This window comes from Bos indicus x Bos taurus, chromosome 5 (assembly GCF_003369695.1).
Source record: "Bos indicus x Bos taurus breed Angus x Brahman F1 hybrid chromosome 5, Bos_hybrid_MaternalHap_v2.0, whole genome shotgun sequence".
Taxonomy (NCBI): Eukaryota; Metazoa; Chordata; class Mammalia; order Artiodactyla; family Bovidae; genus Bos; species Bos indicus x Bos taurus.
The window spans coordinates 3,141,195-3,168,113 of record NC_040080.1 but is presented as its reverse complement, the minus strand read 5'-3'; the positions used below and the strand labels follow the sequence as shown (position 1 = coordinate 3,168,113).

The 26,919-nt window shown below is 57.9% G+C and overlaps 1 protein-coding gene across 1 annotated transcript in view; it reads right to left on the bottom strand.

Annotated features, from left to right (window-relative positions):
- Nucleotides 1-940: 940 nt before the first annotated feature.
- CERK (ceramide kinase) overlaps nt 941-26,919 on the bottom strand; it is a gene marked incomplete at its 5' end in the record, with an annotated part of 36,358 nt that continues 10,379 nt past the window's right edge. Inside the window, 12 exons of the mRNA XM_027543379.1 lie at nt 941-2,892; nt 5,292-5,503; nt 6,220-6,425; nt 7,101-7,177; nt 7,741-7,846; nt 9,398-9,550; nt 10,337-10,411; nt 12,821-12,966; nt 14,654-14,717; nt 16,218-16,343; nt 17,341-17,463; nt 17,876-17,989. Coding sequence (XP_027399180.1) covers nt 2,820-2,892; nt 5,292-5,503; nt 6,220-6,425; nt 7,101-7,177; nt 7,741-7,846; nt 9,398-9,550; nt 10,337-10,411; nt 12,821-12,966; nt 14,654-14,717; nt 16,218-16,343; nt 17,341-17,463; nt 17,876-17,989 — 1,475 coding nt within the window. The remainder of the gene's footprint in view (nt 2,893-5,291; nt 5,504-6,219; nt 6,426-7,100; nt 7,178-7,740; nt 7,847-9,397; nt 9,551-10,336; nt 10,412-12,820; nt 12,967-14,653; nt 14,718-16,217; nt 16,344-17,340; nt 17,464-17,875; nt 17,990-26,919) is intronic.

Here is a 26,919-nt window from a genome sequence, read left to right as displayed (position 1 = left end):
CAACAAAAGGCAAGTTAGGAGAAAAGGCATAGAGTTTTTATTTAATGCTAATATTTACGTATTTTTTTGTTCCTGGAGGCCGTTGTAGAAAAAGAGTCTGACCCAAAGAGGCGGTCAGAGTCAGGGTTTTATATGCCATTTTAATTAAGGGCAATAAATTTGTCAAGAAGTGACAAGATAAAGAAAAGGGAGCTTGGGCTTCTTGGGTGAACATACTGAGGAATTTTATTTGCGGGGAAACTAATGGACCAGAGTAAAAGTCGCTTGGTCATGTCTGCCTCTTTGCAACTCCATGGACTATACAGTCCCTGGGATTCTCCAGGTCAGAATACTGGAGTGGGGAGCCTTCCCCTTCTCCAGGGGATCTTCCCATCCCAGGGATTGAACCCAGGTCTCCTGCATTGCAGGCGGATTCTTTACCAGCTGAGCCACAAGAGAAAGGGGCTGGCAAACGGAACAGAAGGGTGGTTTTATTACTCAGGTTGGTCTGTCAGCTCAGAGCTGACTCTGTCTCCAGGGACACGGGTGGCCCCCGAGGGCAGGGGGGCTCACCCGCACATCGGGAGGGCGTGTCCCTCCAGGCAGACGTGGGAGGGGCAGGCAGCTCTGCATTCCCCTGCTGCTTCACTGTCACCTGCTCAGAACACCCTCATGCCCAAGTGGCGCACGTGGGGTGCTGTGTTCTGATCCCCTCACGTGGGTGAAGCAAGCGATTCACTCCAGTTTTAAAACCATAGTTCCCTCCTCCGTGGGGACAGGGGAGGCTCGGTCCACAAGGGCACACGGGGAGGAGCCTGGGGGTGAAGATCAATTCCTTGGCATGGGTGGTGGGCTCACCATTGCTCACTTTCTTTACATTGTACGTGTTTTCACACAAAAAAATACTCTGCTTTGAAAGACAACAGGAATTTGTAAGAGGAAAAAAAAAAAAAAAACCACATTCTGCCCAAAGTAACAACTTTATTTGTCTTCTCAAACATATCAGAGCAAATTCACCATCTTCTAACCTTGAAGCCAGCAAGATTAGAAAGGAAGTTAAGCCCCTTTCCGTTGCCACTGCCAGTTTCACGGGGCCGCTGTGAGGGCAGAGGCAGCTGGCGCCGAGGGGCTGGCACGCCGGCTGCCCTGGCCTGCGCATAACCGGGAACAAGGAACCGCAGCACCGCCGGGCACAGGGTCCTCCCCATCCAGCCATCAGTTCCGATTTTTCCTTAAAATCCTGGAGTTTAGGCTGTGGTTGCTCCACCAGAGTCCTGGCTTGTGGGAAGGTCAGGAAGGTACTCTGGTCCTGGGGTGGGGTCGTCCGCAGCGCCTGGGGTGGGGGTGGGGGCTCAGACAGTCACATGACTCCCGGGGACAGTTCCAGAATCTGCGGTTTTGAAGGTCAGCAAGCGGTTGGTGAATATGGCCAAGGCCACTGGGGTACACGTGGCATTACAGGGGTGGGGGTGGGGGGTTCCTTCTTGAACAGAACATGCTTACTCTCGGCCTAGACTGTTTTTCTAGCAACGGCAATGGGTTTCGGGGCAGACCAGTGATTGACGTTTCGCAGGGACGATCAAGACCATGGAGACCCTCTTGGGGACCCTGTAGAAACACGGTCTCCTGAAAAACTCCTGTCGAAGCTGCCCTGGGTGGGAATGAGACAGGACATGCAACATATACGAGTTCTGAGAATGAAGGACATCTGTTAGAAGCGAGGGTGACCGCCGGACCCTGTGTGGTGGCCGGCGGCCCTCAAACTGCCTCTTGTAACAGTCGAGCTCCCTTTTCACAAGTCCAAATGGGGCAGCATCCTCTTAGGTTTCAGATAAAGCTGCTGCAGATGCGTCGTCCACGCACAGAAGCACAAACACAGATAAGATGGGGCCAGGCCAGGCGCCCCCCTCCCGGTCCGGGGTGGGGCCCGCACTTGCGCAGCAAACAAAGGAAAACACGGCCAGCGAGGACACTGTACGCTCTTCCGGTTTACAGGACGCACCTTGCCATAAATACGTGGAAGGAAGTGTGAAGACAACAAAGGCATGGGCCTGGATCACGGGTACAGACGGGGCTGCGGGAAGGGCACCCCAGCACGTGGGACCCTCTCCCCAGGGCGGTGGGGCGCTCGTTCCAAGTTCACGGGCTGCTTCCCGTCGGGCCACCGAGCCCGGGCACGGCAGCCCCCGCCGTGGGGAGAGCACTCGCGGCGTCTAAGCGCTGAGACACTCGCCAGGGCGCCACGAGTGGCTGGTTTCCAAGGCGCCTGACCTGTCCTCCGGCCGGATCGTCTAGAAGTGCTGCTGTTGCAGGAGTGCAGCCCGGGGAGTCCCTCCCGCTCGCTGGACCAGGCTGCCCCGGAGGCAGACTCGGACACCGCTGCCTTGTAGACGCGCGAGACAGGAAGGGTCCAGATGCGCTGCTCTACTTGCGAGGGACGAGGTAAGTGCTACAAAGCGAACCGCTCCTCAGCAGGGGCTGACCACCAGCGCTGCAGGGCAGGTCCTGCCGAGCAGCCCAGGGACCCCACGGACGCCTGCGGTGCAACGCGCCGCCCGAGTTGCTGCGTTAGAGCCACGGGCGGGCCGTCAGCGCGGCTGCAATCTCAGGGGCCGGCACTCCCCAGCCTGCACGGGCCACTGCCGGGCTGAGACAGGTGAAATGCAGCCCACAGACGCACACAGAACCGGAAATGCCAAGTGTTCCACAAAACTGCTGACAAACACGCTATTTTTCTAAAATCAATATTCAACTATCAAAAATAAATTTCTAAATTTGAATGTATCGCAACATAATTGGTCTGTCGTCATTGTCTGAGACACGGTTCCCACGGCCGGCGCTCAGCCGCGGGACTCCTGCTTGGGGCTTTCTTCGATTCCTCGTGCGAAGAGCCGGACCAGCTGGCAATGGACCCTGCGGAGACAGAGGGTCACACTGAGACCCCGAACCCTGGCCCGGGGGTGAGGCAGGCCTCAGTCACCAGGGTCGGGTCAGGGGCTCAGAGAAATGTCCTGACACTCCCGAGAGACTTGAGTTGGCAAAGGGCCGTGACGGCCAAGCGGAAATCCAGGACTGTGCAGACCCACCCGTGAGCAGAGGGACAGCCCCACAGGCCAGCCTGGGTCCACTCATCAGAACCGAGCCGTCAGGGCCGTGGGGCGGGTCCCACGAGGAGCACTCTGAGCGTCAGGAGATGCAGTCCGGGAGGCAAGGGGCCCCACCTTCCACCGCAAGCACAGCATGTGAGCCTGGGGCTTGGAGGTCTCCCGGGGCTCCTGGGCCCACCCCCCACCCCGGCAGGGCCTCCTCCCCATGTCATGAATGACGTCACACGCGCCTCAGAGATGCTGGGTCATAAAAACCCCTGAAGTGACGCGCTGTTCCAGGCACCGTAATATCTATCAAGATGCACAGGATCTATTTCACGAGAGAACCTTTCCTAACTGTGAACCGTTCCTAAGCCGGCATTAAAAATACTTGCATTTCCTGAACTTGTGAAATGAGTCGACCGAAAGCGGAGCCCTGCACATAGGACCGCGGGATGGGCTTTCTTGGGACCTTGGAGCCCTCCTGCCCTGAGATGCGACGTGCGCGGTCACTGCCACGCTGGCTGCACCCCGGCTGCAAGAGCAGGGACAAGCAGGCCGGGCCTCGGGGAGGCTGGAGAGCCTGCCCCTGCCCGTGGCTTTGCTTGGACGCCAAGGGTAGAGAGGCCCGGCTGGGGTCAGTGGCTGGTTGCCTGAGAAGCCATCTACAGCGGGGTGATAAGCGAGGACGTGCAGCCGAAACGTGGGACATGTGCCCCGAAACGTGGGCGATGTGCCCCCAGCTGTCCTTCCACGCTGCGGGGGTGGGGCTACGTGCCTGCTTGTGGCCACCTTCCTCATGTGACCCACTCACGATGGTCAACGAGGGCCCAGTGTGGTTTGCTTAAAGTAGGCTTCCCTGCTGGCCCAGACAGTAAAGAATCTGCCCGCAGTGCAGGAGACCTGAGTTCTTCCGGGAAGATCCCCTGGAGAAGGAAATGGCAACCCACTCCAATGTTCTTGCCTGGGAAATTCCATGGACAGAGGAGCCTGGCAGGCTACAGTCCAAGGTGTCGCAAAGAGTCGGACACGACTGAGCGACTAACACTTTCACTTTTCTCTCAAGATCCTAAGGACGTTTGTAACAGGATGGAAAGAATCCTTCCAGAATTAAACAGCTCCCCTCAGTCTCTCAGGGCTTCCCAGGTGGACCTAGTGCTAAAGAACCCGCCTGCCAGTGCAGGAGACGTAAGAGATACAGGTTCCATCCCTGGGTGGGAGGGATCCCCTGGAGGAGGAAATGGCAACCCACTCCAACATTCTTGCCTGGAGACTCCCCATGGACAGAGGAGCCTGGCGGGCCAGAGTCCACGGGGTCACAAAAAGTCGGACACGACTAAAGCAACTTCGCACGCTTAACACCCACACCTCCATCAGCTGCTGCTGCTGCTAAGTTGCTTCAGTCGTGTCCGACTCTGTGTGACCCCGTAGATGGCAGCCCACCAGGCTCCCCGTCCCCGGGATTCTCCAGGCAAGAACACTGGAGTGGGTTGCCATTTCCTTCTCCAATGCATGAAAGTGAAAAGCGAAAGTGAAGTCGCTCAGTCGTGTCCGACTCTTAGCGACCCCATGGACTGCAGCCCACCAGGCTCCTCTGCCCATGGGATTTTCCAGGCAAGAGTACTAGAGTGGGGTGCCATTGCCTTCTCCAACCTCCATCAACAGCCATTTAAAAAAAAAAAAAAAGAATGCGTTTATGTCCTTCCGTGGAGAAAAAACCTTTTTCGGCACTTATATTTAAAAAAAAAATCTTCCTTGGCACTTAGATTTCGCCTGGTTATGTAATACATATAACCAGATTGCAGATTCCCAAGTCCAGATACAATGGGCCTAATGGATTTGGGGCTGGAGGGGCAGGCCTGGCACCCTGGACCTTAGCTTGGCCGTGGGTTCCTCGGGCCGGAGCACGTCCTGGTGGAGTCAGTGGACCCAGGGCTCCGAAAGCGCCCACACAGGGAGTTTGTTAGTTTAAGTCGTTAGGAGACGAGAGGGAACATCGTGCAGGGTGTGGCAGAGAAAGTGAAACGGAGGGGCTTCCACCCCCAGCATCCTCCCAGCACTGAGACAAGGGCGTCTCCGGGGACCATCCCGGGCACGCCCGTGCGTTCACAGCGGGCTGCCACACGCCAGGCTGTAGGGTGCCAGGCTCCCAGAGCCCCTGGGGCACACCCCTGCGTTCACGGCGGGCTCTCACACGCCAGGCTGTAGGGCGCCGCCTCCGCTCACCTGACCTCGATGGCCGGGCTGCTGAGCACCTCCCCGTCGCAGTTCCAGCTGCTCCTGGAGGAGCGGCAGCAGCAGGAGGTGGCGTGCTCGCTGCACAGCGGTCCCAGCCGCTTCTTCCCGCGGCCCAGCACACTGCTGTCCTCCTCCTCCGCGGGCTTCGACACAAACTGGAACTTCTTGACGCGATAGACCTCCACGAAGGTGAAGTCAAACTAGCGAGAGACAGCCAGACAGGAACGCGCGCTCAGCGGTGCCGCGCTGGGGGCATGACCACCGTCGGGGGCCACCCACGGGGCCCCCCACAGCGTGGGGACATGAGAAATGGTCACCACCACGCTTAAAACCCAGTCTCACCCACACTGCGTGACACTTTAAAGAATCCCGTAGTTCCCAGCAGTGACTTGTACCGTTCTTTACCTTTTTAACAAGCGGTATTTTAAAAGCCACAGGGAAACACTCTTGGACCAGATCTTAGAAAAAACTTAACAGCCATGAACTTCACCACAACCTGAGACTGATCAAGAGTTGCACCTGTCTGGATAGCGTTAGACTCAGGATCCCCCCACCCCGCGTCACTGCACACACGACTGTGACTAAGGGTCTCAGCAGAACCCCTTCCAGGAGCTGGAAGACTGTGCCATAAGTGGGCTGCGAGAGCAGCAGAAAACGGCGCTGCATCGGCCTGTCCTGTCTGTAAACAGGAAGAGAAACAACAGGGGAGCGTGTGGAGACATTCGCGTCGCCTGGTGTCCAGAGCCAAGGCTTATACGTGAGGCTTTATACGGAGGAAGCATGGCCGAGTTCACAGTGGGTGAATGGCAGGCAGAGGAGTCTGCTGCGGCCCCTCACACGCACAGCAATCCCCCGAGGGGCCGCCCGGGTGGAGGACGCGCTGGCGCAGGCGGCGTGGAGGCCGTGGGACCCTCACCTGGTCGCCCTGGTTGGTGTGCCTGACCAGAAAGCGCAGGAAGTTGAACCGGGAGCACTTCCGGATGAGGATGAGGTCGGAGGAGCCGTCCCCCAGGTGGGCGGCCGGGGAGAGGCCTTGGGGGCTCCGGGGACAGGCGCAGGACATGTTGGTGGCGTTGATGGCCAGGAACTGCCCGCAGAGGACCTTCCACTCCTCCACCTCCTCTGAAGCGGGAGGAAGCATCACAGTTCAGTCGCTCAGTCGTGTCTGACTCTTTGCAACCCTATGGACTGCAGCATGCCAGGCCTCCCTGTCCATACCAACTCCCGGAGCTTACTCAAACTCATGTCCATTGAGTCGGTGATACCATCCAACAGTCTCACGCCATGTTAAACTGGGACCCGGCAGGTGGGGGTGGGCTTCCTACCCCTCGGCATCGGCACAGAGACAGCCCGCCCGCAGTCACCTCCCGAGGGGCAGTCCTCCCCAGGGCTGGGATGGGGGGCTCTGGGACCACCATCTAGGGCAGGGGTCGCCAGATCTGGCCTGCCACCTGAGTGTGTGTGGCCTGTGAGTTAAGACTGAGTTTTACATTTTTAGATGGTTGCGGGGGAAAAAAAATCAAATGAGGAAAGTACTGTGTGATGTATGGAAATGACATGAGACAAATCTCGGCATCCACAAATCGCCCATGACTTTCATCCAAGGCCTCGGCGAGGCCACTCGCTGAACCCCCAGTCCCAGAGCATTCTGGAGACAGGCGTGGAGTAACTCAGAGGGACGCGGTGAGAGGGGCCCTTCCCCAAGGTCCGGCAAAGGCCAGGGCGCTCGGCCTGGAGGAACCGAGGAGCGGGTGCTCCGCAGAGAGGGAGGAGGGGCCCCGGGCCCGGACACCTTACCCGTGCCGTCCAGGCCGTACAGCGACCGCTTCTGCTCCTCCTCCAGCTGCTGCCTGCTCTGCCTGCACACGGGGCACCTGCGGCAGCAGCGCCGGGTCGGTGACGTGCGCACAGCAGGGCCCACCAGCCCCTCCCGCGCAGCTGGCGTGCAGCCTCGGAGGCTTCACTTAAAAATACTTCCCTTGCACGTTAATTTGAGCTCTCAAAATCAGATTGACTCTTAGAAATTATACGGGCAACATATCCTTCTCGGAAATTTATGGAAGTTACACAAAGCCAGGCGCATCCCTTGGGGGCCCTGTGTCGGTTCAGGGGAGGGGTGAGCTCGGCCCGCAGTTGGGCGGGGGGCCACCGGCGGGAGCAGAAACCAGCTGCAACGCCCGCCGTGGACCCTCCTGAGCCCTTGTTCCCTTCGCATGACAGGTAACACGGCGGCCGTTTGGTCCAGTAGGTGACAATCGAGTCAGCGGCTCAGAGCTCAGGGTGTGGGGGACCCCTTTAGGGTTTGGGGGACCCTGGCCGCTGGACATGATGAACGGCACCCCCCATCTTACACTGCAAGGACCGCCCCACTCACAACCCCAGCTGGTCCTGCTTCCGTCTCATCATCTGAACAGAAGCATGCATGCGAGACGCTTACCCCGCCCGGCAGGGTTTCCGGTCCCTCGGGGAGCCCACCGTGTGCTGAGCTGGCAGGAAGGACACTGTGCCTTCGTAGCAGTGATGGGAGAAGAAGGTCTTCAACCCTGAGGACGGAGTGCGAGGGAGAGGAGGTGGCGCCGTCAGCCTCGTGAAGGGGCTGGCGGGTCGCCGGGGTCGTCGGGGACAGAGCATCCGCAGAAGGACAGGGCCCCTCCGGCCTCTGGCTGAGCCGCCGCCACCATCTCGGGGCGCTGCAGGCTCCTGGCTGCCAGGGCCGCCTTCTGTGCTGGCAGAGGGGGCGTCTCGGCCACCAGGGAACCCTCGTGGCCTCAGGTTCTGCCTGTGAAGCCCCGGGCACACCCCCAGGCTTGGGCCTGTCGTCCTCAGCTCTGGGGTCTCTGGGGGCTGGCTCTCATGATAGAATGCTGACTGAGGAGGAGCCGCTCCTCGTGGATAGGTAAAGAGAGCGGCTTCTTGGACAGAATCGAGTCGTGGGGAAGATGCCGCGGAGACGGCCGAAGTGAGGACGAGAAGACGATACAAGTGCGGCTCACGAGCGGAGGCGGCTCTGAAAGGCCTGCTGTGGGTTAAGCGCTATCAAATTTCACCGCGAGCTACAGAGACAGCATTCCTGGAAGAAGAGTCGACTGATGCGGCAAACTTCAGTGTCGTCTTATTTTAAGAAATTGCGACACCCCGCCTTCAGCACCCCCCACCCCGATCCGTCAGCAGCATCACGGAGGCAAGACCCTGTACCCCACAAGGGTTACAACTCATGGAAGGCTCAGATGGCAGTTAGCGGTTTTTAACCGTAAAGAACTTTCAGACTGAGGTATGCACCTTTCTCAGCTATGATGCTACTGCACACAGCACGCTTGAGTGTACACATAACCTCACATGCACAGGGAAAGCAAAACATTCACGTGACCTGCTGTGTTTCGACATTTGCTTTCTCAGAGTGGTCTGCAACTGAGCCCTACGTGTCTCCAAGGTGTGCCTGTAAACTTTACCCAAAGGTGAACCATAAGGGGAGTGACCAGAGAAATGACGCATCAAATACAGCCAAAAAGGAGGGGATTCCCTGGAGGTCCAGTGGCTAGAACGCTGCGTACCCACTGCCCGGGGCCTGAGGAATCGGGGAACTAAGATCCCAAAAGCCACGAGGTGCAGCCAAAAAATAAAAATAAATAAGTGAATACAGCCAAGGCATTCACCTCAACCACAAGAGTGTCAGATTCTGAGCCCTTTGTCCTTTCAAGCCCCCTTCTGCATTGGGGCTGCCCTGGTGGCTCAGCTGGTAAAGAATCCGCCTACAATGCAGAAGACCTGGGTTCGATCCCTGGGTTGGGAAGATTCCCTGGAGAAGGGAAAGGCTACCCACTCCAGTATTCCGGCCTGGAGAAGTCTATGGGCCGTATAGTCCAATGGGGTCGCAAAGAGTTGGACACGACAGAGCCTTTCACTTCACTCTGCATTTAAACGCCGAAAGCTGGTGCTGCACACGGCCTGAAACTGCAGACCCTCACTGGTTTGTCCGACCTGGAGTCAGCTGACCTCCATTCCCAGCCCTGCACCCGGGGACCCGGGGGCCCGCACCCCAGGGAGAGCGAGCCGGCTGGGGCTGGGGGCGCAGGGAAGGCCGGGAGCCGGGCTACCTGAGAAGTCGTATCTGATGAGGCCCATCCACCGCTTCCTCTCACTGTCCTTGATGATGTCGCCGTAGAAGCCGTAGCCCAGCAGGGACACCGAGTACCGCAGGAGCGTGCTGTCATGGTGCACGGCCGACACGTCCATGGACAGCGAGTCCCCTGCGGAGAGAGGCCACGTGGGAGCCTGGCTCAGATTTCCGAAAGGGGCTGGGAAAGCTGCTCTGTGGGGAGGGAACAACAGGGCCAGGAAGCTCGCTAAAGGCTGCTGCTAGCTGAGAGGACAGTGGTCTTGAGGAGGAGGACGAGGCACCTGGGTTCTCAGCCATAAAGTCACGAAGGCACCGCCTGTAAACACGGCCCTTGTGACTTCGGGGGACACGGAGTACAGGACTGCCATTGAGGACGAGGACAGGGCAGGGAGCTACACGGGGGCCCTGCAGGTGCCTGGACAGCGCCGAGCAGTGACGACTGCTGCAGGGTCTCCTGCCCCGGGGACGCGCCGTCTAGAGGAGTTGGGGGGGTCTGTCCCCCCAGGATGATAAGGGGCCGAGTCCTGAGCCGGGAAGAGGGCTGAGATCAGGGCTCCAGACGGGCGGGGTGCGCCTGGCCAGTGCAGGGGGTGAGGGGGGGGGCCGGCCGGGGCACGGGTGCCAGGCGCCCCAAGGCTGGGGGTGCGCCTGGCCAGTGCAGGGGGTGAGGAGGGGGCCGGCTGGGGCACGGGTGCCAGGCGCCCCAAGGCTGGGTGAGGGCCCTGGAGGGTCTGAGCAGCGCCTGTGTTTCTGAGGGTCACCCAGCTGGACGAGCTGGATGGTGGCAGCGGAGGGCGGCAGACAGGGCCCCGCGGGGGGACGGGCCAGGGCACCCGCGTGGTAAGGCAGACGGATGCCCGTGTGCGCCTGGAGCCCTGGGGTCCCGCGAGCCGAGCAGCAGTAACGGGGCACCTACCCACAATGATGTGCAGAGCCGAGGTCTCCGCGTCGTTTGTGCCGACGGTCGAGTAGCACACGCAGTCTGTCGACCCTAAGACGGGGAGAGATCCTTAACGTCGCTGCAGGAACTTAAGATCCTAACGTGTTTCCAAGTAGGGAAGCAGTAAGCACTTCCTTTTCTTCCAAGGACTGGGGGAAATACAGCGTAAATACAATCTACCTACAAAATTAGTTCCTGAGGTCGTTACTGTTTGTTGTTCAGTTGCTAAGTCATGTCCAGTCTTTGTAACCCCATGGACTGCAGCACGCCAGGCCTCCCTGTCCACCACCAACTCCCGGAGTTTACTCAAACTCATGTCCATCGAGTCAGTGATGCCATCCATCCATCTCATCCTCTGTCTTGCCCTTCTCCTCCTGCCCTCAATCTTTCCCAGAATCAAGGTCTTTTCCAGTGAGTCGGCTCTTTGCATCAGACCATAGCACTGAGGTTGAGTCATCAGGAATGCTGAGACTGACCTTGATTACTATCAATGAGCTCCTCACGGAGCTTTCAGAGACCTCTTCTGGGCCCTGTGTGGGGCGTGGGGGGTGGACCTCGGGTGGCGGGGCAGGACTTGCAGCAGTGCCCGGCTGCCATGAAGATGGGCACCAGCCCTGGGGCTCCAGACCACCAGCCCCAAGGGGCTCAAGGGGAAGTGCACACTAGACAGCTTGTGAGGGTCACAGAAGGGGCACAGCGGCCCGTGGGGCCTGAGAGACCCGGAGCCCCAGCCCGGCCCAGTCCCGGGTCGTCTGAGAAGGGCAGGTGACCTCAGAGCACCCAGCTAGTGCCTGGATCAGTGATGCTATGGGTCCTCCCTCGGCCTGTCCTGGTTCTAACTGGGTCACCACCTGAGTGGGCAGAGAATCTCCCAGGTGCTTATTTATAGCCAACTCCTGCACCCTGCTCCACCCCCGAGATCCTGACTCAGTGGGCTGGGAACGGGGCTGAAACGGAAATTTAAAACGTCTGCGGAACAGCTGAAAACCCCAGTCTAGACTTCCCCAAAGTAAACTGACGGTGCCCAGAACTGCACACTAAATATCACACAGACACACGACCAGCACTGACAGAGACCCATCACAGTCACCACCGTGCTGCCAGGCACGCAAGCTCCGGCCGCAGGCAGGGTCCAGACGCCGTGTCCTCAGGCCCCAGAGCATTCTGCACGTCCCTCAGCCTAAGTGACGTGGGACGGGGCTGCAGGTCCATGGTTGCACAAAGACGCGCTGGGTCGCAGGCAGCCTTGGTCATCTCTCAGAGCAACAGAATCTGCTCCAGTTTGCGATCAGAGTAAAGGCTCTTTAAGTGTTAATAGTTAATCTAAGCTAACTGATGGCTTCTTATGGCTGGTAACATATAGACTCATAACATACAAATCTGCCCTCTGACCGTGGAACCTCACCAGCATCTTCAGCCAGAAAACGGGGCGACGGCACCATTCATACCTGAGGCTGACCCAGCAGGGTCCCTGCCGCTGCAGCTCAGACAAGGGCAGGGAGGGCGTCCCCTCCCAGTTAAGTTCAGTTCAATCGCTCAGTCGTGTCTGACTCTTTGCGACCCCATGAATCGCAGCACGCCAGGCCTCCCTGTCCATCACCAACTCCCGGAGTTCACTCAGACTCACGTCCATCAAGTCGGTGATGCCATCCAGCCATCTCATCCTCTGTCATCCCCTTTTCCTCCTGCCCCCAATCCCTCCCAGCATCAGAGTCTTGTCCAATGAGTCAACTCTTTGCATGAGGTGGCCAAAGTACTGGAGTTTCAGCTTTAGCATCATTCCTTCCAAAGAAATCCTTGGAAGAAAAGTTATGACCCCTCCCGGTTAGATGTACGCAAAGCCCCTGCCTCACCTCCTACCCCCTGACTACAGTGGGTCCTTTGAAAGAACGAGGTGCTTCCTTGAGTCATGAAACACGTTGAGCCAGCCAACTCAGGACAAGCCAGCCACCTTACACCCCGAGGCCCCCTGCCCTGACACCCAGCCCCGGCTCCAGGCACCAGTCGCTTCTTCCAGGCCGCCGCCTGCTTCCCGGGCTCCCCTTCTCCTCCACTGTGCTCCAGGCCCCAATGCCCACCCACCACCAACAGCCGGCTCTCTGAGAGCACAGACCACCGCCACCACCTGGTGGGAACCTGGTGCCCAGGGAGGAGGGCAGGACCCCTTCCCGAATGCAGCCGTGGTCTCACGTCAGGTGTGTGGAGAGAAGAGCACGCCTGAAATGGAGTAAACCTGAAGGCAAAGCCACGGGCGACCTGCCCGGCCTGCACCCGATGGACAGACCCGGACGCCTGGCCCCCTCACAGTGGACAGACCCTGATGCCCGGCCCCCTCATAATGGACAGACCCCGACACCCAGGTGCCCCCAGTGGACAGACCCGCCCTCCCACCTCCCCCAGTGGACAGACCCCGCTCACCCCACCCCCCAGTGGACAGAGCCCGACGTTGGGCCCACGTACCCGCGGGAATGATGCCGATGCGCAGTGGGCTGGGCACCAGCGTGGCCCGGGGCTGGTTCTGGTCCACGCCAGCGTCCCTCTGCGTCCTGCCCACCAGGCCGTGGAGAACCTCGCTGAACATGCCGTCTCCGCCCACGCACACGATGCTGCGGGAGGAACAGGGGGCGGACTCAGCACCCGTGGCCGGCCCCCAGCTCCCCGAGGGTCCAGGCAGGGCCTTTCTGACTGCCTGTGCCGCTGGGACCACCGGCCCCCACCCACCCACTTTGCTCCTGCTCCCGGCAGACGGCATTAGACCCTCTGTGTCTAAGGAGGGGAGCCTTCGGAGCCCGCTGTAGCCACAGGCCGGGCTCTGAAAGGTCTGGGGGACCAAGTGAAGGCGGGGCTGGGACTAGGCCTCAGAGGACGCCCCTGCCCTCCAGCATGGCTGCTGAAAGGTAAGCCGGCAAGACCCCCACAGACCCCTCTTCCCCTGCCAGCCCCTCACCAAGGTCCCCAGGAGCCTGGACCCTGTGGCAGGTGACACATGGCTCCCTCCTGGCCCCTCCCCCACCACGGCCCACTCCCGCTGTGTGACCCTGGATCTGCTGACCCTCAAGCTACCTGACGTCCCCAGGGCCACAGTCGCCCACTGGGGACCCGAGAGCCTTCTCGGGGCCCTGGGAGCGGGAGCAGTGACACTCAGGACGCCGAGCGCCAGCAGAGACGGCGCTGGCGGCCCTGGTCACACAGCTGGAGAGACGGGGACGAGGGTCAGACAGATGCTGGCTGCACGGGCCCTGAGCCTTCACACGACCGGACGGGCCGGGCCCCCAGCTCAGCTGACGTGCCCCCCAGCTGGCTACACGGGATTCGAAACCTGCTGGGTGACGCTTGGGGAGCACCTGGTCACGGGGACTAGCCGATTCTCCCCTAGACGTCCTGGAGGGCATCCCCCTGTCCTGTGCCCTCTGCCAGCATCCAGCTGCTCCTGCCAGGGACCCATAAACCCTGGCGGCCTCCCGGCTCCAATCCCATCTCCATGCTATTCGCCATGTGAGTCTCAACCAAAACTCCCGCACCCAGAGGGGCGCCGTGTGTGAGCTTTCCGTCTCCTCACCACCTTTCTCGCTCTCTGCTCATCCACCAGGCCCCGACCACGTACCAGCCCTGTGCCAGGCAAGGGGACGGCTGTGCCTGAGGCAGAGGAGGCCGGTTTGCAGGAGCTGACCAGCGCACAGGGACAGCAGAGATGCAGACAGGGACCAGCCCTGCACCCCCGTGCCATCTGCACCCCCGTGCCATCGCAGCCGGAAACGCACACCTGGGTCCTGACCGAGAGGAGGTCTTGGACCCCAGACCAAGGGACAGGCGGCAGTCGGCCCCACCAGGAAGGCCGAGGACCCGTGCGGGGCTACAGGAGGCCAGAGACACGGCCCTGCATCTGAAGGCCACGCCTGCCCCGGGGCTCTTTTGTTTTAGGGAACTAATGGAGCGCGTGTAGAACCTGGGTCAGGACAGCACACGGTGATGGCGTCTGTGTCAGGGCCCATCTCCTGGGCAATGAGTGATGCCCGCATCTTAGCTCTGAGGACCTCCTCGACTTTAGGGCATATACACACATATTTAGGGACAAGAGGTGATCACCTTCAAATGAAAAGATTTCTGTATGAGGCAGTAAGACTGAGAAGGGATACCAAACTTCCACGGCGGTCCTCTGAGGAGCAGAGGAACGCAGGGTCCTCCGCAGTTCCTGCTTTGCCCAGCTTGAGGAGAGGCAGGTTTACTTCGGGGGGAGGGAGGGAGCAGGGCCAGTGAGGACGGCTGAAAGTAGGGGATGGGGGCCTCACTCACCCGTCGTACTTATCGATGTTGAGCTCATACAGACTCTCCTTGGCATGATTGGCACGTTCAGTTACTGTGGGAGAGACAACATGAGCTTGTAGCGTTTACACTCAAGCCTGAGAATCCGCTTTAAAGTGAAGGCGGGTTAAACCACTTTAAACTGAGGGCCTATAAAATCCTCAGGGGGGTTGGCTGTAAGGAATCCTCCTCAGTCTTCCCCGAATCCCCTTCACGGAGAGGGATGGAGCCGGCCTCAGGGAGCACGGCCTCCCAGAATACACTCTGCAGGTAAGATGTCCCATTATTGGCGCTTGCTGCTGCTGCTAAGTCGCTTCAGTCATGTCTGACTCTGTGCGACCCCAGAGATGACAGCCCACTAGGCTCCCCCGTCCCTGGGATTCTCCAGGCAAGAACACTGGAGTGGGTTGCCATTTCCTTCTCCAATGCATGAAAGTGAAAACTGCAAGTGAAGTCGCTCAGTCGTGTCTGACTCTTAGCAACCCCATGGGCTGCAGCCCACCAGGCTCCTCCATCCATGGGATTTTCCAGGCAAGAGTACTGGAGTGGAGTGCCATTGCCTTCTCCTTATTGGCGCTTAATTGCCAACAAATAACGATTTTGGGGGGAAGAGGTGACATCTTCTATTTCATAGTTTCCCCTTAGTAGCCAAAAGACTTTGTAAATTTTAGAATACCAAATGTAGAAAATGTCAGTCCATCGTCCGTTTACTCATTATAATTTCTAAAACTCTTGTGCACACAATTTTGTGTCCTTTCTCCCTCAGCATCTTATCACAACCCCCTTTCTATCACTGAAACGTCCTTGTAAAGACCATTTTAAAGAACTACAAACTATTCCTCCAGATTCAGCTCAATGTTATCTATGTTTCTTGTTTGGGGCATCAGTGGTTTCCACTGTTTCACTTTTATAAAAACGAGTCAAGAGACATCTGCGTACCTCCCTCTCTGCACAGCTGATGGTTTCCCCTGGGAAGTTAAAAAACCCTAAGACGCTTGACCCGCACCGCCAAGTGGCCCTTTAATAAGTTTACTCAAATCCTTGGAGGCGCTGAATAGGAGGCACTGTCTCCCCACAGCCTCCCGGCGTCGAGGACGTGCTCTGAAGCTCAGTGCCACAAACGTGGCATCGCACCGTGGTCCTTTAAAATGTCACTCACTGGTGAAACGATTTCCAAGCCTTACTAACTGCATCTCCTGCAAGAACTTTCTGTCTGTGGTCTTTGTCCTTTTCCCTCTTGGTGTTTTTCTTGAGGGATTTATATGCTAACCGTCGGCTGGAACAGTCTACACTCTTTGCTTTGCATTCTTCTCATTCTGGCATGCCAAAACCCCGACATTCTATTTAGTGAAAAGACTCTTAGGGAATTCCCTGGAAGTCCAGTGGTTAAGACTCTACACTTCCATGGCCAAGGGTCTAGGTTCAAGCTCAGGGAACAGAGATCCCACAAGCTGCGTGGTATGGCCACACACGTACACAAAGTATCCAATGAAAACCTTCCCTGGATCATTCCCAATCCTACTTCTGCACACCACACAGAGCCCTCACGCCTTACCAATGATCTCGGTGGTGATGGAGGCCAGTGTGAAGAGCGGGGCCACTTTCTTCTCGTAGATCCGCTTGCCCTGTCCTCTCCCTCCGAGCGGGTTGATGAACACCAGCAAGTGCTTCGGTCGAGATGCTATGGAACAACGACAGCGCCTAAGTCACAGTGAGGGACGCGCTCAGACTCGTTCAGAGGCCCAGCGGGACAAGCAGAGGACCAAGCGCCAGAGGTCTGAGATGGGGGGAAGGTGGACGCACTGGTTAGATGGCGGGTAGTAGACACCCGTCCCATCCGGCAGAGTTAGATGGTGAAATGCAGAGACCAAGTCCCACCACCCAGATGCGAAGCCAAAGACGTGCTTTTCCCAAGCCAGGAAGCCACTCTGAAGCTGCTATGTGGGGAATGCTGCCTTCTAATACATTAAAATCCAGTTTCTAGATCTAGACGCCAAATTAATTTTAAATGATAGAAAAGCAAGCTAAACACACGCTCTTTCTTTTCTGTGGCTGAAGATTGTACTCAGTTGTTGAGACTGTGTATTAAGACTATACCCAAAACAGATTAGCAAAATAGCATATATATGATGATAAACAGTAAGTTTCTACTGCATGGCACAGGGGAACTATATTCAGTATCCTGTTATAAACCATAATGGAAAAGAATCTGAAGAAAAACATATGTACACACACACACACATAACTGAGTCACTGTGCTCACAGCAGAAATTGACACAACACCGTAAATCAACTATTCTTCAATTAAAAAATATATAAACCCGAACAACATGGGCATTCCAGGTACAAAACGAGCTACTGTTTGTAAATGGGACAGACAGAGCCTCCTCACAGCAACAATTCGCAGCTCAGACGCCCCTGGTGGACACAGGGGTCCCCGGGCCGGTGCAGTCCTCCTCGCCTCGAGCGCAGGTCTCACCAGCCCAGTTCCCGGGAAAAGAAACCCAGGCCCACGGCGCCAAGGGACCTGCCCTGGCCTCACGCTCGTAAGTGGAGGCGCTGGCGCCTGGGGGCCAGGCTCCGGGCACCCCCGCGCGGTCCTCTAACCAGAAAAGTGTTCAGAAGTCACAGCGTCTCGCTACATCCACTTTTGCGCTGAGCACAAAGCAGGCACGTACTCAGCGTTTCCAGCAGCTCCCGCAAGGTCTGCAGCCACAGGTGGTACAGCTGCTCCTCCGGGCACCAGAACGTCACCTGCGCCCACCTCCAGCGGTGCCGCCGGGCCCTCCGCACTCGGTGCACTGCACGGAGAACACACGCGTGAGCCCCGCACCACGCCCAGCTCCCCTGACCGCCCCTTTCCTCTGATAGTTAATCCCTTCCAGTGTGTATGAGGGAAGAGAGTCTACCCCTCAGTTCTTTTAACCCATGTAAAAAAAGAATAATAATAAAGAAATGTAAAAGATGAACAAACATTAAAAGCAGAGCTTGGATATGCATAACTGACTCACTTTGCTCTACAGCAGAGATTCACACACTGCTGTAAACCAACTATACCTCAGTAAAAAAAAAAAAAAAAAAAACAGAGCTTGGAAAACTGATACAAGGACCTTTCTATAAACCAAGGACACAGTGAGTCCGTTAAGCGAATGACAAAGGAGTTCTCTTTCATGTGACCTGCCTGGAGCTATGAAGGGCTTTAGGGCAGATTACCTGTGAAAGCGTAGGGCTTTTCCATTTTCTGCCATTTTCCGCTGCTGTACTGCTTCCCGTTAACGTCCGTTTCCTCAACGGTGATGATCTCGGAAATAGGCACCGTGCAGGCATCTGCAAAGACACCACGCCCTCGCTCAGCGGGTCACAGGACTCACCTGAGCGGCAGCAGAGCGACTCCACGCACTGGGACATCCCAGAGGCAGGTGACAAGCCCCGTGTCATCGTGAGCCTCAGCACTACATAAGGCTGGGACCCAGTCCATGCCCTCTGAAGACAGGGTGTTTCGTCCACAGGGACCGAAGTGGGCTGGGGCTTCTCAGGCCAGCTCCCGTGCTGAACCCAGGGAAGGGTGTTCACGCCCCAGCACCTGCGGTTCAGTCTGCTCAGAAATGAAGAGGGAAGGAGGCCCAGGACAGACCAGGACCCCGCCGTGTGCGGGTGGGTCAGGGCCACACCAAGGTGGGGGGCAGGGGGCTCGGGGTCCCACCACCCACTCGGGCGCAGGAGGAGGAAGTCGGTGCCCGGGTGGGCGTGGGGAGGACAGCGCGGAACACCCTAGACCGGAGACCCAGTCGTCACCACGGGCCTCAGGTAAGGCCGGACACAAACAGCCGTGGGAAGCGCGAGGCGACAGCCTGTGACGGAACGCGGGGCCAGAAAGACCTCGCCAAGGACAGGACCTGGGAGCAGGGAGGCTGCAGGTCACGCCCCCAGCGTGAACAGGCTACAACCCCCAAGCCCGCCGGCGAAGCGGGTGGAAACCCCGTCCACCGTCACACAGAGGTGCGCGGCGACTTGAGGCCCCGGGTGGGCTCAGAGGCCTGCGAGCGCCGACGGGCTCCGTTTCTGCAACAGCTAAATGACCCGACGGCGCTGTGACACCTGGAATGACCTTGCTTCACCTCTGGCCTGGCGCCCTAAGGAAATCAAGTTACAAGATCCAGCTTAGACACCTCGAAGTTCCGAGAGCGGGGTGTCCCCAAGGTTAGAGGTGCTGGGCTGGGGCGGGAAAGGGACACTCGCAGAAGAGCTGGAAGCTGGCTGGGCAGACCCGACCCAGTAGAGCCTCCACCCAGGGCCTCTCTCCCGGGCTCTGACTCTCCGAAGCTGTGACCCCTCTCGTATCCCCTGCTCCCGAGGGGTATCTGACCCCGGCCTGCCAGTGGTCGGACCAGAGGGGGCTGCGAGGGGGCCGCCCGGGAGAGAAGGGGGTGCAGGGACATTCGGGGGGGGAGCCTTACAGAGGGCCTGAGGCTGCTTTCACTGGGGTGGGGTGGGGGGCTCTAACACCCCAACAGGGAAAAATTCCAGTGACTCTTGCCTTCTGCTACACTCAGCTTACCCACAGCTTCATCTGCTGCTTGGCTGAGAAGAAAAACAAAGCCAGGTCAGCAGGATACAAGCTTTCACACGCGCACTGCTTGTCCACGTAACGGACGTGGTGACAAACACAATTATTTTCTCTAAAAAGGGATAGAGATCATGGGATCTGACAAAACACCACTCTCTACATCTTGCCTGATCGAGGAAAGACAAGACCCAGGACCCAGATGGAGGCCGTCCTGGGCGAGCCTGAGCCGGGGCGGTTGTTGTTATTGTTAAGGCGCTATGTCACGTCCGACTCTTTGTGACCCCAAGGACTGGAGCCCACCGGGTGCGTCTGTCCATGGGATTTCCCAGGCAGGAATACTGCAGAGGGTTGCCATGTCCTTCTCCAGGGGATCTTCCTGACCGAGGGATCAAACTCACATCTCCTGCTTGGCAGGCAGATTCTTTACCACTGAGCCACCCGGGAGGCCTGGTGGGGAGGGTGGGGGGTTGTCAATCAAAAGCAGGGCTTGGTGAGTGACGGGCTTGGAACAGAGGCCGGTCCCACCCGGCTCCCTCGGCCCCTCCGTCTGCTGGGCTGAGAGTTCAGCCTGAACCTCCTGATGACACGTGGGGTTGGCAGGTGAAACCGGCAGGGGCTGTGGAAGCGGCCGGGTCGGGGCGAGGAGGGCGGGGTCCGGCACAGATGGCAGGCTCCTTTCCGCCTCCCCCGCCCGCTGACCCCCGGGTACGGGCCTCGGTGCCTGCTCTGTGTCGCCTCGCGTGTGCGGTCACACCCTCGTCTTCAAAACCCTCCCCTCCAGTGAGGGGGCGTCGAGAGTCTGGGAGAGGCCCCAAGTCACGCGTGGCTGGCGGGATGACCCGCTCAAAACCTGTCACTTAAGTCTCCGGTGCTGCTGGCTGCGCGTGGCTCCGAGAATCAGTCACGGGCACGGTGCAGGGAAAATGACACGGTGGTCCCCGGGTCGCCCTGCCTGTGCTGGCGCAGAGGGGCCTTGGGGCTTAGCAGTGCACGTCGGGTGAACACACACGTGGGCATGGCCGGTTCACGTCTGTGGACGGACACGGGAGGCGCACCTGGCAGAGAGCTGATGGTGGGAACTGGGCCACTTTCATTTCCTGCACTAATTAGCATTTCTCTCCCTTGGCTTGCATTCTGCATAATCCTGCGTTGCACACGAGATTAGATAAAAAGCCCAAAGTCTTCCGTGAAAGGGTGAGTGATGCGAGGCGGTGCAGTTGCTTTCAGACCAAATCGACGCCGGCACCGGACTCGCTGGACAGATGAAAGGCCCGCGCCTGCGCTGGCCACTGCATCTCCCCCGAGCAGCGCCCCCCACCAGACCGGGGCAGGCATCCACGCCCAGACGGCGCTCCCCGAGCTGCTCCTGCCACGGCTGGAGGCGCCCTCGTGGTCCCTGGGCCGGCTGCAACACATCGCAGGATCAGGGGCCGAGGGTCGTGGGCGTCTCCTCTCCCTTTATAAAGTCACAACCCAACGTCCCCTTTCAAGCAAGCTTCGGAACAGAAGGTTCTGAAAGAGACGCTCGACTCCCTGGGCGCCTCCCTGGCCCAGGGCTCCCCCGCCCCTACCCCAGCACCTCTTTGCGATGGGGCCATCCGCCACTGGAGGGTTTCAGCAGACCCCTGGGCTCCGGCCACTAAAGCAGCACCCCCTGCCCACCACCCCGGTTCTGCCAGAGGCCGGCCAGCGTCTCCCGCTGCCTCCAGAGCTGGTGGGCTCGGCGACCCTTCTCCAAACAGGAAGCAGAGAGCAAACTGAGGCTCCACGCCCAACACCTGCTCTGATCAAACAAGGATTTTTTCAACTCTGGCTAATCGCCCCCTGCCCCCCCGCCACACACACCTACAACAGAAGTAAGATTTTCAAGCCAAGTCAAGCAGCCTTGCTGGGATGGCAGTCTTATTGGCAGCCTGTATAAAACCTCTGCTCTACTAAATTACTAAAGCAAAGTGACTTTCTCAGGGTGATTTTTAAAATTTCTTGAGATGAAAAAAAGGAGTCTGCCTGGGGCAACGGCCACCCTGAGGACAAATGGTGCAGTGGGCACCCCGTGACCGGATCGGGCAGACGGAGGCCATCCCCTACCACGAGCCACTCCTCTGTCCTCTCGGGGACCAAGCCCAGGGAGGAAGACTGGGGCTCCCTCCACCTCCTCTCATGCTCGGATAAGACCACTCAAAAGGCAGAAGACCCCCGAGGCTTCCCAACACAGGCAGGAGCCCCCTGCTCAGCTCTAGGCTCCGGGTGCTCGGATTCAGTGACCTGCCAGGCTGGCAAGAGATGCAGGAGACGTGAGTTTGATCCCTGGGTTGGGAAGACGCCCTGGAGGAGGAAATGGCAACCCGCTCCGGTATTCTTCCCTGGGAAATTCCATGGACAGAGGAGCCTGGTGGGCGACACAGTCCACGGGGTCGCAAAGAGCTGGACATGGCAGAAGCGACTCAGCAGGCATGCAGGCTGGCAGCGCCCACACTGGGTCACAGCCCTGCCGCTGTGAGATCCCCAAGGTTCGAGGGGACAGAGGCCTCACCAGCCTCGTCCCGCTGGGTGTGCATTGAGCCAAGGTCGGCCCCAGAGAGAGGCTTTCCTCCCGAGGCAGCTGCGCACAGGGACAGCAAGAAGAGCAAGCCCAAGGCATGCCTCCCTGAAGGCCAGGGGCTGGGGTCCCCGTGGGACGGAGCCGCAGGGCCTCCGGGGCGCAGGGAGAGTGGGGGAAGGTCCATCACCATACACGGGCAACCCGGCCCCGGCCTCCACTCAAAACAGAGGCGCTCAGCTCCCCCCGCGGCTAGAGTGTTTGGCCCTGTGATGTCAAAAGGTCACTGAGTGTACAGGCACTATGGAAGACGATATGGAGGTTCCTTAAAAAACTGGAATAAAAGCACCATATGACCCAGCAATCCCACTCCTAGGCGTATACCCCAAGGAAGCCAAAATCGAAAGAGATGCATGTATCCCATCGTTCATTGCAGCACTGTTGACAGTAGCTAGAACGTGGAAGCAACCTAGATGCCCATCGACGGATGAATGGATAAAGAAGCCGTGGTACATATACACAATGGAATATTACTCGGCCATAAAAAGGAACACATTTGAGTCAGTTCTGATGAGGTGGATTAACCTAGAACCTATTATACAGAGTGAAGTAAGTCAGAAAGGGAAAGATAAATATAGTATTCTAACGCATATACACGGAATCTAGAAAAATGGTACTGAAGAATTTATTTACAGGGCAACAATGGAGAAACAGACATAGAGAATAGACTGATGGACATGGGGAGAGGGGGGAGAGGGTGGGATGTGTGGAGAGAGTAACATGGAAACTTACATTACCAAATGTCAAATAGATAGCCAACGGGAATTTGCTGTATGGCTCAGGAAACTCAAACAGGGGCTCTGTATCAACCTAGAGGGGTGGGAAGGGGAGGCAGATGGGAAGGAGGTTCGAAAGGGAGGGGATATATGTATACTTATGGCTGATTCATGTTGAAGTTTGACAGAAAACAGCAAAAGTCTGTAAAGTAATTATCCTTCAATAATAAAAAAAAAAAAAAAGGGCACTGAGCGGACACTCATGTGGGCCCAGCTGAAGGGTCAGGGGTCCTGTCCAGTCTCAACCGAGGCGCCGAGACCAGACACGGCTGACTCCACGCTCCCAGAAGACGACTCCAGCGCTCACCGCATTGTTTACGCTCCGAGCTGCTTGGAGGACGTGCACGTCGTAAAAAACCTTAGCTGCTGGGGGCCGGTGCAGCGGACCGGACTCAACCCGCCGTGCCCGCGCCTGACGCCCCGCCTGTCTGCCGGCACGGCGTCCCTCCCGCGGCCCCCAGGCCCCGTGGGCACTCCCTCCCGGCTCTGTGCGTGTCCGTGTGTGCATACATCTGTGTGATGTGTATCCGTGTGCGTGTGCGGCTGAGCAGTCACGCAGCGATGACACCCTCTGCCGCGGCTCGCTCCAGGCCGAGCAGGCCCCCCGGGTCCTGCAGGTCACACGGGGGCTTCAGCTGCCCCCCACAGCTCTGACTGGCCCCTCCGAACTCTTTCCCAGGTCCCCCACCTGGGCTCGCCGCACACCCTTGCGTGCCAGCTGTGGCAGAGCCGTCCACAGGACCACCATGCAAACCAACCCACAGCAAGAGGGCTTGGACACAACCTCCATGAAAATATTCTCCTGTCATCTCAAACTGACGGCTTCCCGAGAAATCGTTGCTACCGCTCTGAACTCATGAGTCACCAAAGAGTTTAAAGCCACAGGCAGCAAGGTCCCTGGGCTTCCCTGGTGGCTCAGAGAGTAAAGAATCTGCTTGCAATGCAGGAGAGCTGGGTTCGATCCTGGGGTCGGTAAGAGCCCCTGGAGAAGGGAATGGTAGCCCACTCCAGCATTCTTGCCTGGAGAGTCACATGGACAGAGGAGCCTGGCGGGCTACAGTCCACGGGGTCAAAAAGAGTCCGACACGGCTGAGCGACTAACACACTGGCAAGGTCCCCACTGGACAGGTATTTTACCAGCGCACTCGGGGGAGACACTGCCCCACGCCACAGGAAGCCCCTGCACCAGTACTGGGGAAGGATGCTCACGCTCTGACGGGCCGCCCACAGGGCTCTGAGGACTCCCGTTCCGCACAGCCTGAAGGGGCTTGAACATTTAAGACAGAAAGTCTCATGGGGCGAGCAAACAGAACCTGCTCTGTGCCACCTCCCAGGCGCCCAGCGGGCAGTGCCGGGCGCACTCAGACACGCCGTCACCTGGCCCTCCCGCGTGGGCACGGGGCTCTGCTGCTGCACACCTTGGGGGCACTGAAAACAGCCACCGTGCGTGTTGTTTGTCCTCATCCCAGTGCGGCTTCACTTCTCCTGGTCTTAAGACTCAATTTGGAATCCAACAGAAGCAAACTGTTTACCTACTCTCTATAGACATTACAGATTATGAGAAACAGCTCCTTAGGCAACTCGGTCATAGAACAAAGAACTAAAGAGCTCCTGTTTATTAAGGACAAGACCATCTTTCCATGGAACAGCATGCTACCTCCGTGATAAAAGTATTCAGAAAGAAAACAGTTGGAAGTGCAGAAAGAACCACGAGTGTCCCAAGAGGAGACGTGAGTGATGCGGTCAAGAGTCATCACCCGCTGGAGGGCGCGAGCCCCGCAGGCAGAACCACCGCCCGCTCACTAGACGTGCTTCTTCCTGTTGCCCTCCCGCCCTGGGGTGTTAAGCTGCACGTGGTACATGCTGAAGTTTGGGGTTTGTGTGATTAAAGTGCAGTTTAGGATTGCAGTTTTTAACTTTAAAATAAAGATCTTAACTGGTATCAACTTTTGCAATGTTGTAAAAACTAAGCAAATTCAAAATAAAAGAAGACAAAGAAGAGGCAACTTTTTCATAAAATTGGAAAAAAAAACCTCTCAAGTTTAAACACGTCTTTGATTTTTGTTTAATTTTATATTATTAAACCTCTTGAAAACCTAACGTCCAGCTACGACCCTCAGTTTGGTCATTTTTGTTCATTGACGATGAATTCTACAACTTATCTAACACATTACAAATCCCAAGAGAAGTAAAGGATGAATTTATAAGGCTTTACTGGAATGCATGATCACAAAGACCTTGCTTGGACGTTCTGTAAGTGTGCTCTGGCCACACACTCACAGGGGCCTCTGCAGTCTCTCAGCCAGGCCACTAGTCCCCACCTTGCCACCTGCCCCCAAAGCACACCAGATACCCACATATCACACCTGGACACACACACACACACACACACCAAATACACACACACCCAGATGGACACACACCACACGCACACCGAGGCGGGGCACCCCCTCACCCACAGCCGTGCCCCCCGCCTGCAGGATGCGGGACAGGCACCCAGGTGTGGACGTGAACACCCACAAAGCCACTCAGAAACGGGTGAAGAAAAAGACCTTAAAAAAAATAACAACAATAATCAAGCAGCCACGTACAGCAAGGGGTTGGAATATCTTTAATGTTGAAGGACGTAGCTTTCATTTACAAGAATATCCTTACCAACAGCGTGTCAGGGTAGGTAATCTTACCAGGGTTTGCACCTTGCATAAAATCACGCGTGTGCGCTAAGTCGCTTCAGTCGTGTCCGACTTTGCGACCCCATGGACTGCAGCCCGCCAGGCTCCTCATCCATGGGATTTCCCAGGCAAGAACACTGGAGTGGGTTGCCATTTCCTCCTCCAGGGGATCTTCCTGACTCAGGGATCGAACCCAGGTCACCTGCGTTGGCAGGCTGATTCTTTACCACTGGGCCCCCTGGGAAGCCTGCATAAAGGCATACTGAAGTGATTTCCGTTTCTCCATGGAATGTGGCTCGAGTGACCGACACCTGCCGACTCAGTGACTCAGATCAGCCCCCGGTTCTCTCACTTTCAGGCCCTTCAGCCAAACTTGAAGGTGCCTCTCTCTGTGCCTGTCAGTCCAGCATTAATTTTTCTTCTAATAACAAAGCAATCTTTGAGAGCCATTAGCACAAGCCATTAGCAAATATTATAATTGTTAACAACTCAAAACAGTGTTCTCCTGTAACACAGTCCTTTCCAGAAATGGACTGAAATTTTGTAACCAAACCTGGGCTGGAAGCCTCAAGCCTTCTGCTGACAAGAGACGCGGTTCTCTGGCCTCCCCTCCCCGTCCCCAGGGAGTGTGACCTCGCCTGGTGTGACAGGCGGCCACCCTCCCACGTGGGTGGGGACTGAGGGGCCGTGCGTTCCAGAGGGACCACGGGCGAGGCTGGGCGAGAGGCTGCCCAGGCGGCACCCAGGGCGGCTGCGACGGCCAGGAGCCATGGTCACTGCCAGTCTCGGCTCTGTCCTGCCCTTCACAGAGCTGGCTGTGACCCAAGGACACTGCGTGGGCTTCCGAGCTGCGACTCGGAGCAGAAACGTCCCTGCCGTCTATGGGTCTGCTTCTCTTACAAGGTCCCAGACAGCCAGGTGCACGGCCACCCACCCAACAGAGCACACCCACCCGGATGGCGGTGGGCGGGGCCAGGGTCCCCCCGGCCCAGAGTCGGGCTCCAGGTGGCCCAGCCACCCCCAAGGCTTTTCTGCATCAGCACCCACGAAAGGACGGGACTGGGCCTTTCAGGAAACTCTGCTGCTGCACCTGCTCGGGATGGGCTTTTCTGTGGGTCCCCAGGCTGTGGGTTCGGGGAACAGGCTGCAACGACCATTGCCCTGCAGACCTTACAACTGCGGAGCTGCGTTTGCACACACAGGACGCAGCCAGTCCCCAACTCCCACCTGCGCAGCCCTGTGCTCCTTCCAGCACAGCCTACCCCAGGTAAGCGTCCCCAACCTAGTGATCGGGGACTGAGAACTCTGGGGGCCTGAGTGGCACCCCATGGCCACTTGGGGCACAATGCCTGACTCCTGCACCATGATCCCTGCTCTCCCCACCCCCCCGTCAGGAGAGGCAGTGGGGGCCGCTGAGAGGAACCCCAGAACCAGCATCCTCGCAGGGGGAGCACCCCAGGATCTCAGGGTCCAGGCTCTAGTAGAGCCCCCACCTGGCCCCGACTGCCACCTTGGAAATGAAGCAAGTCAAGGACAGCTCCCACTGGCTGCGGCCAGGATCGCCTGCGTGAGGCGGCAAACAGCATGGCAGGCTTGAGAGCAGCTTGAGAGGGCCGGCGTCCGCAGGACTAGCCCAAGACTCC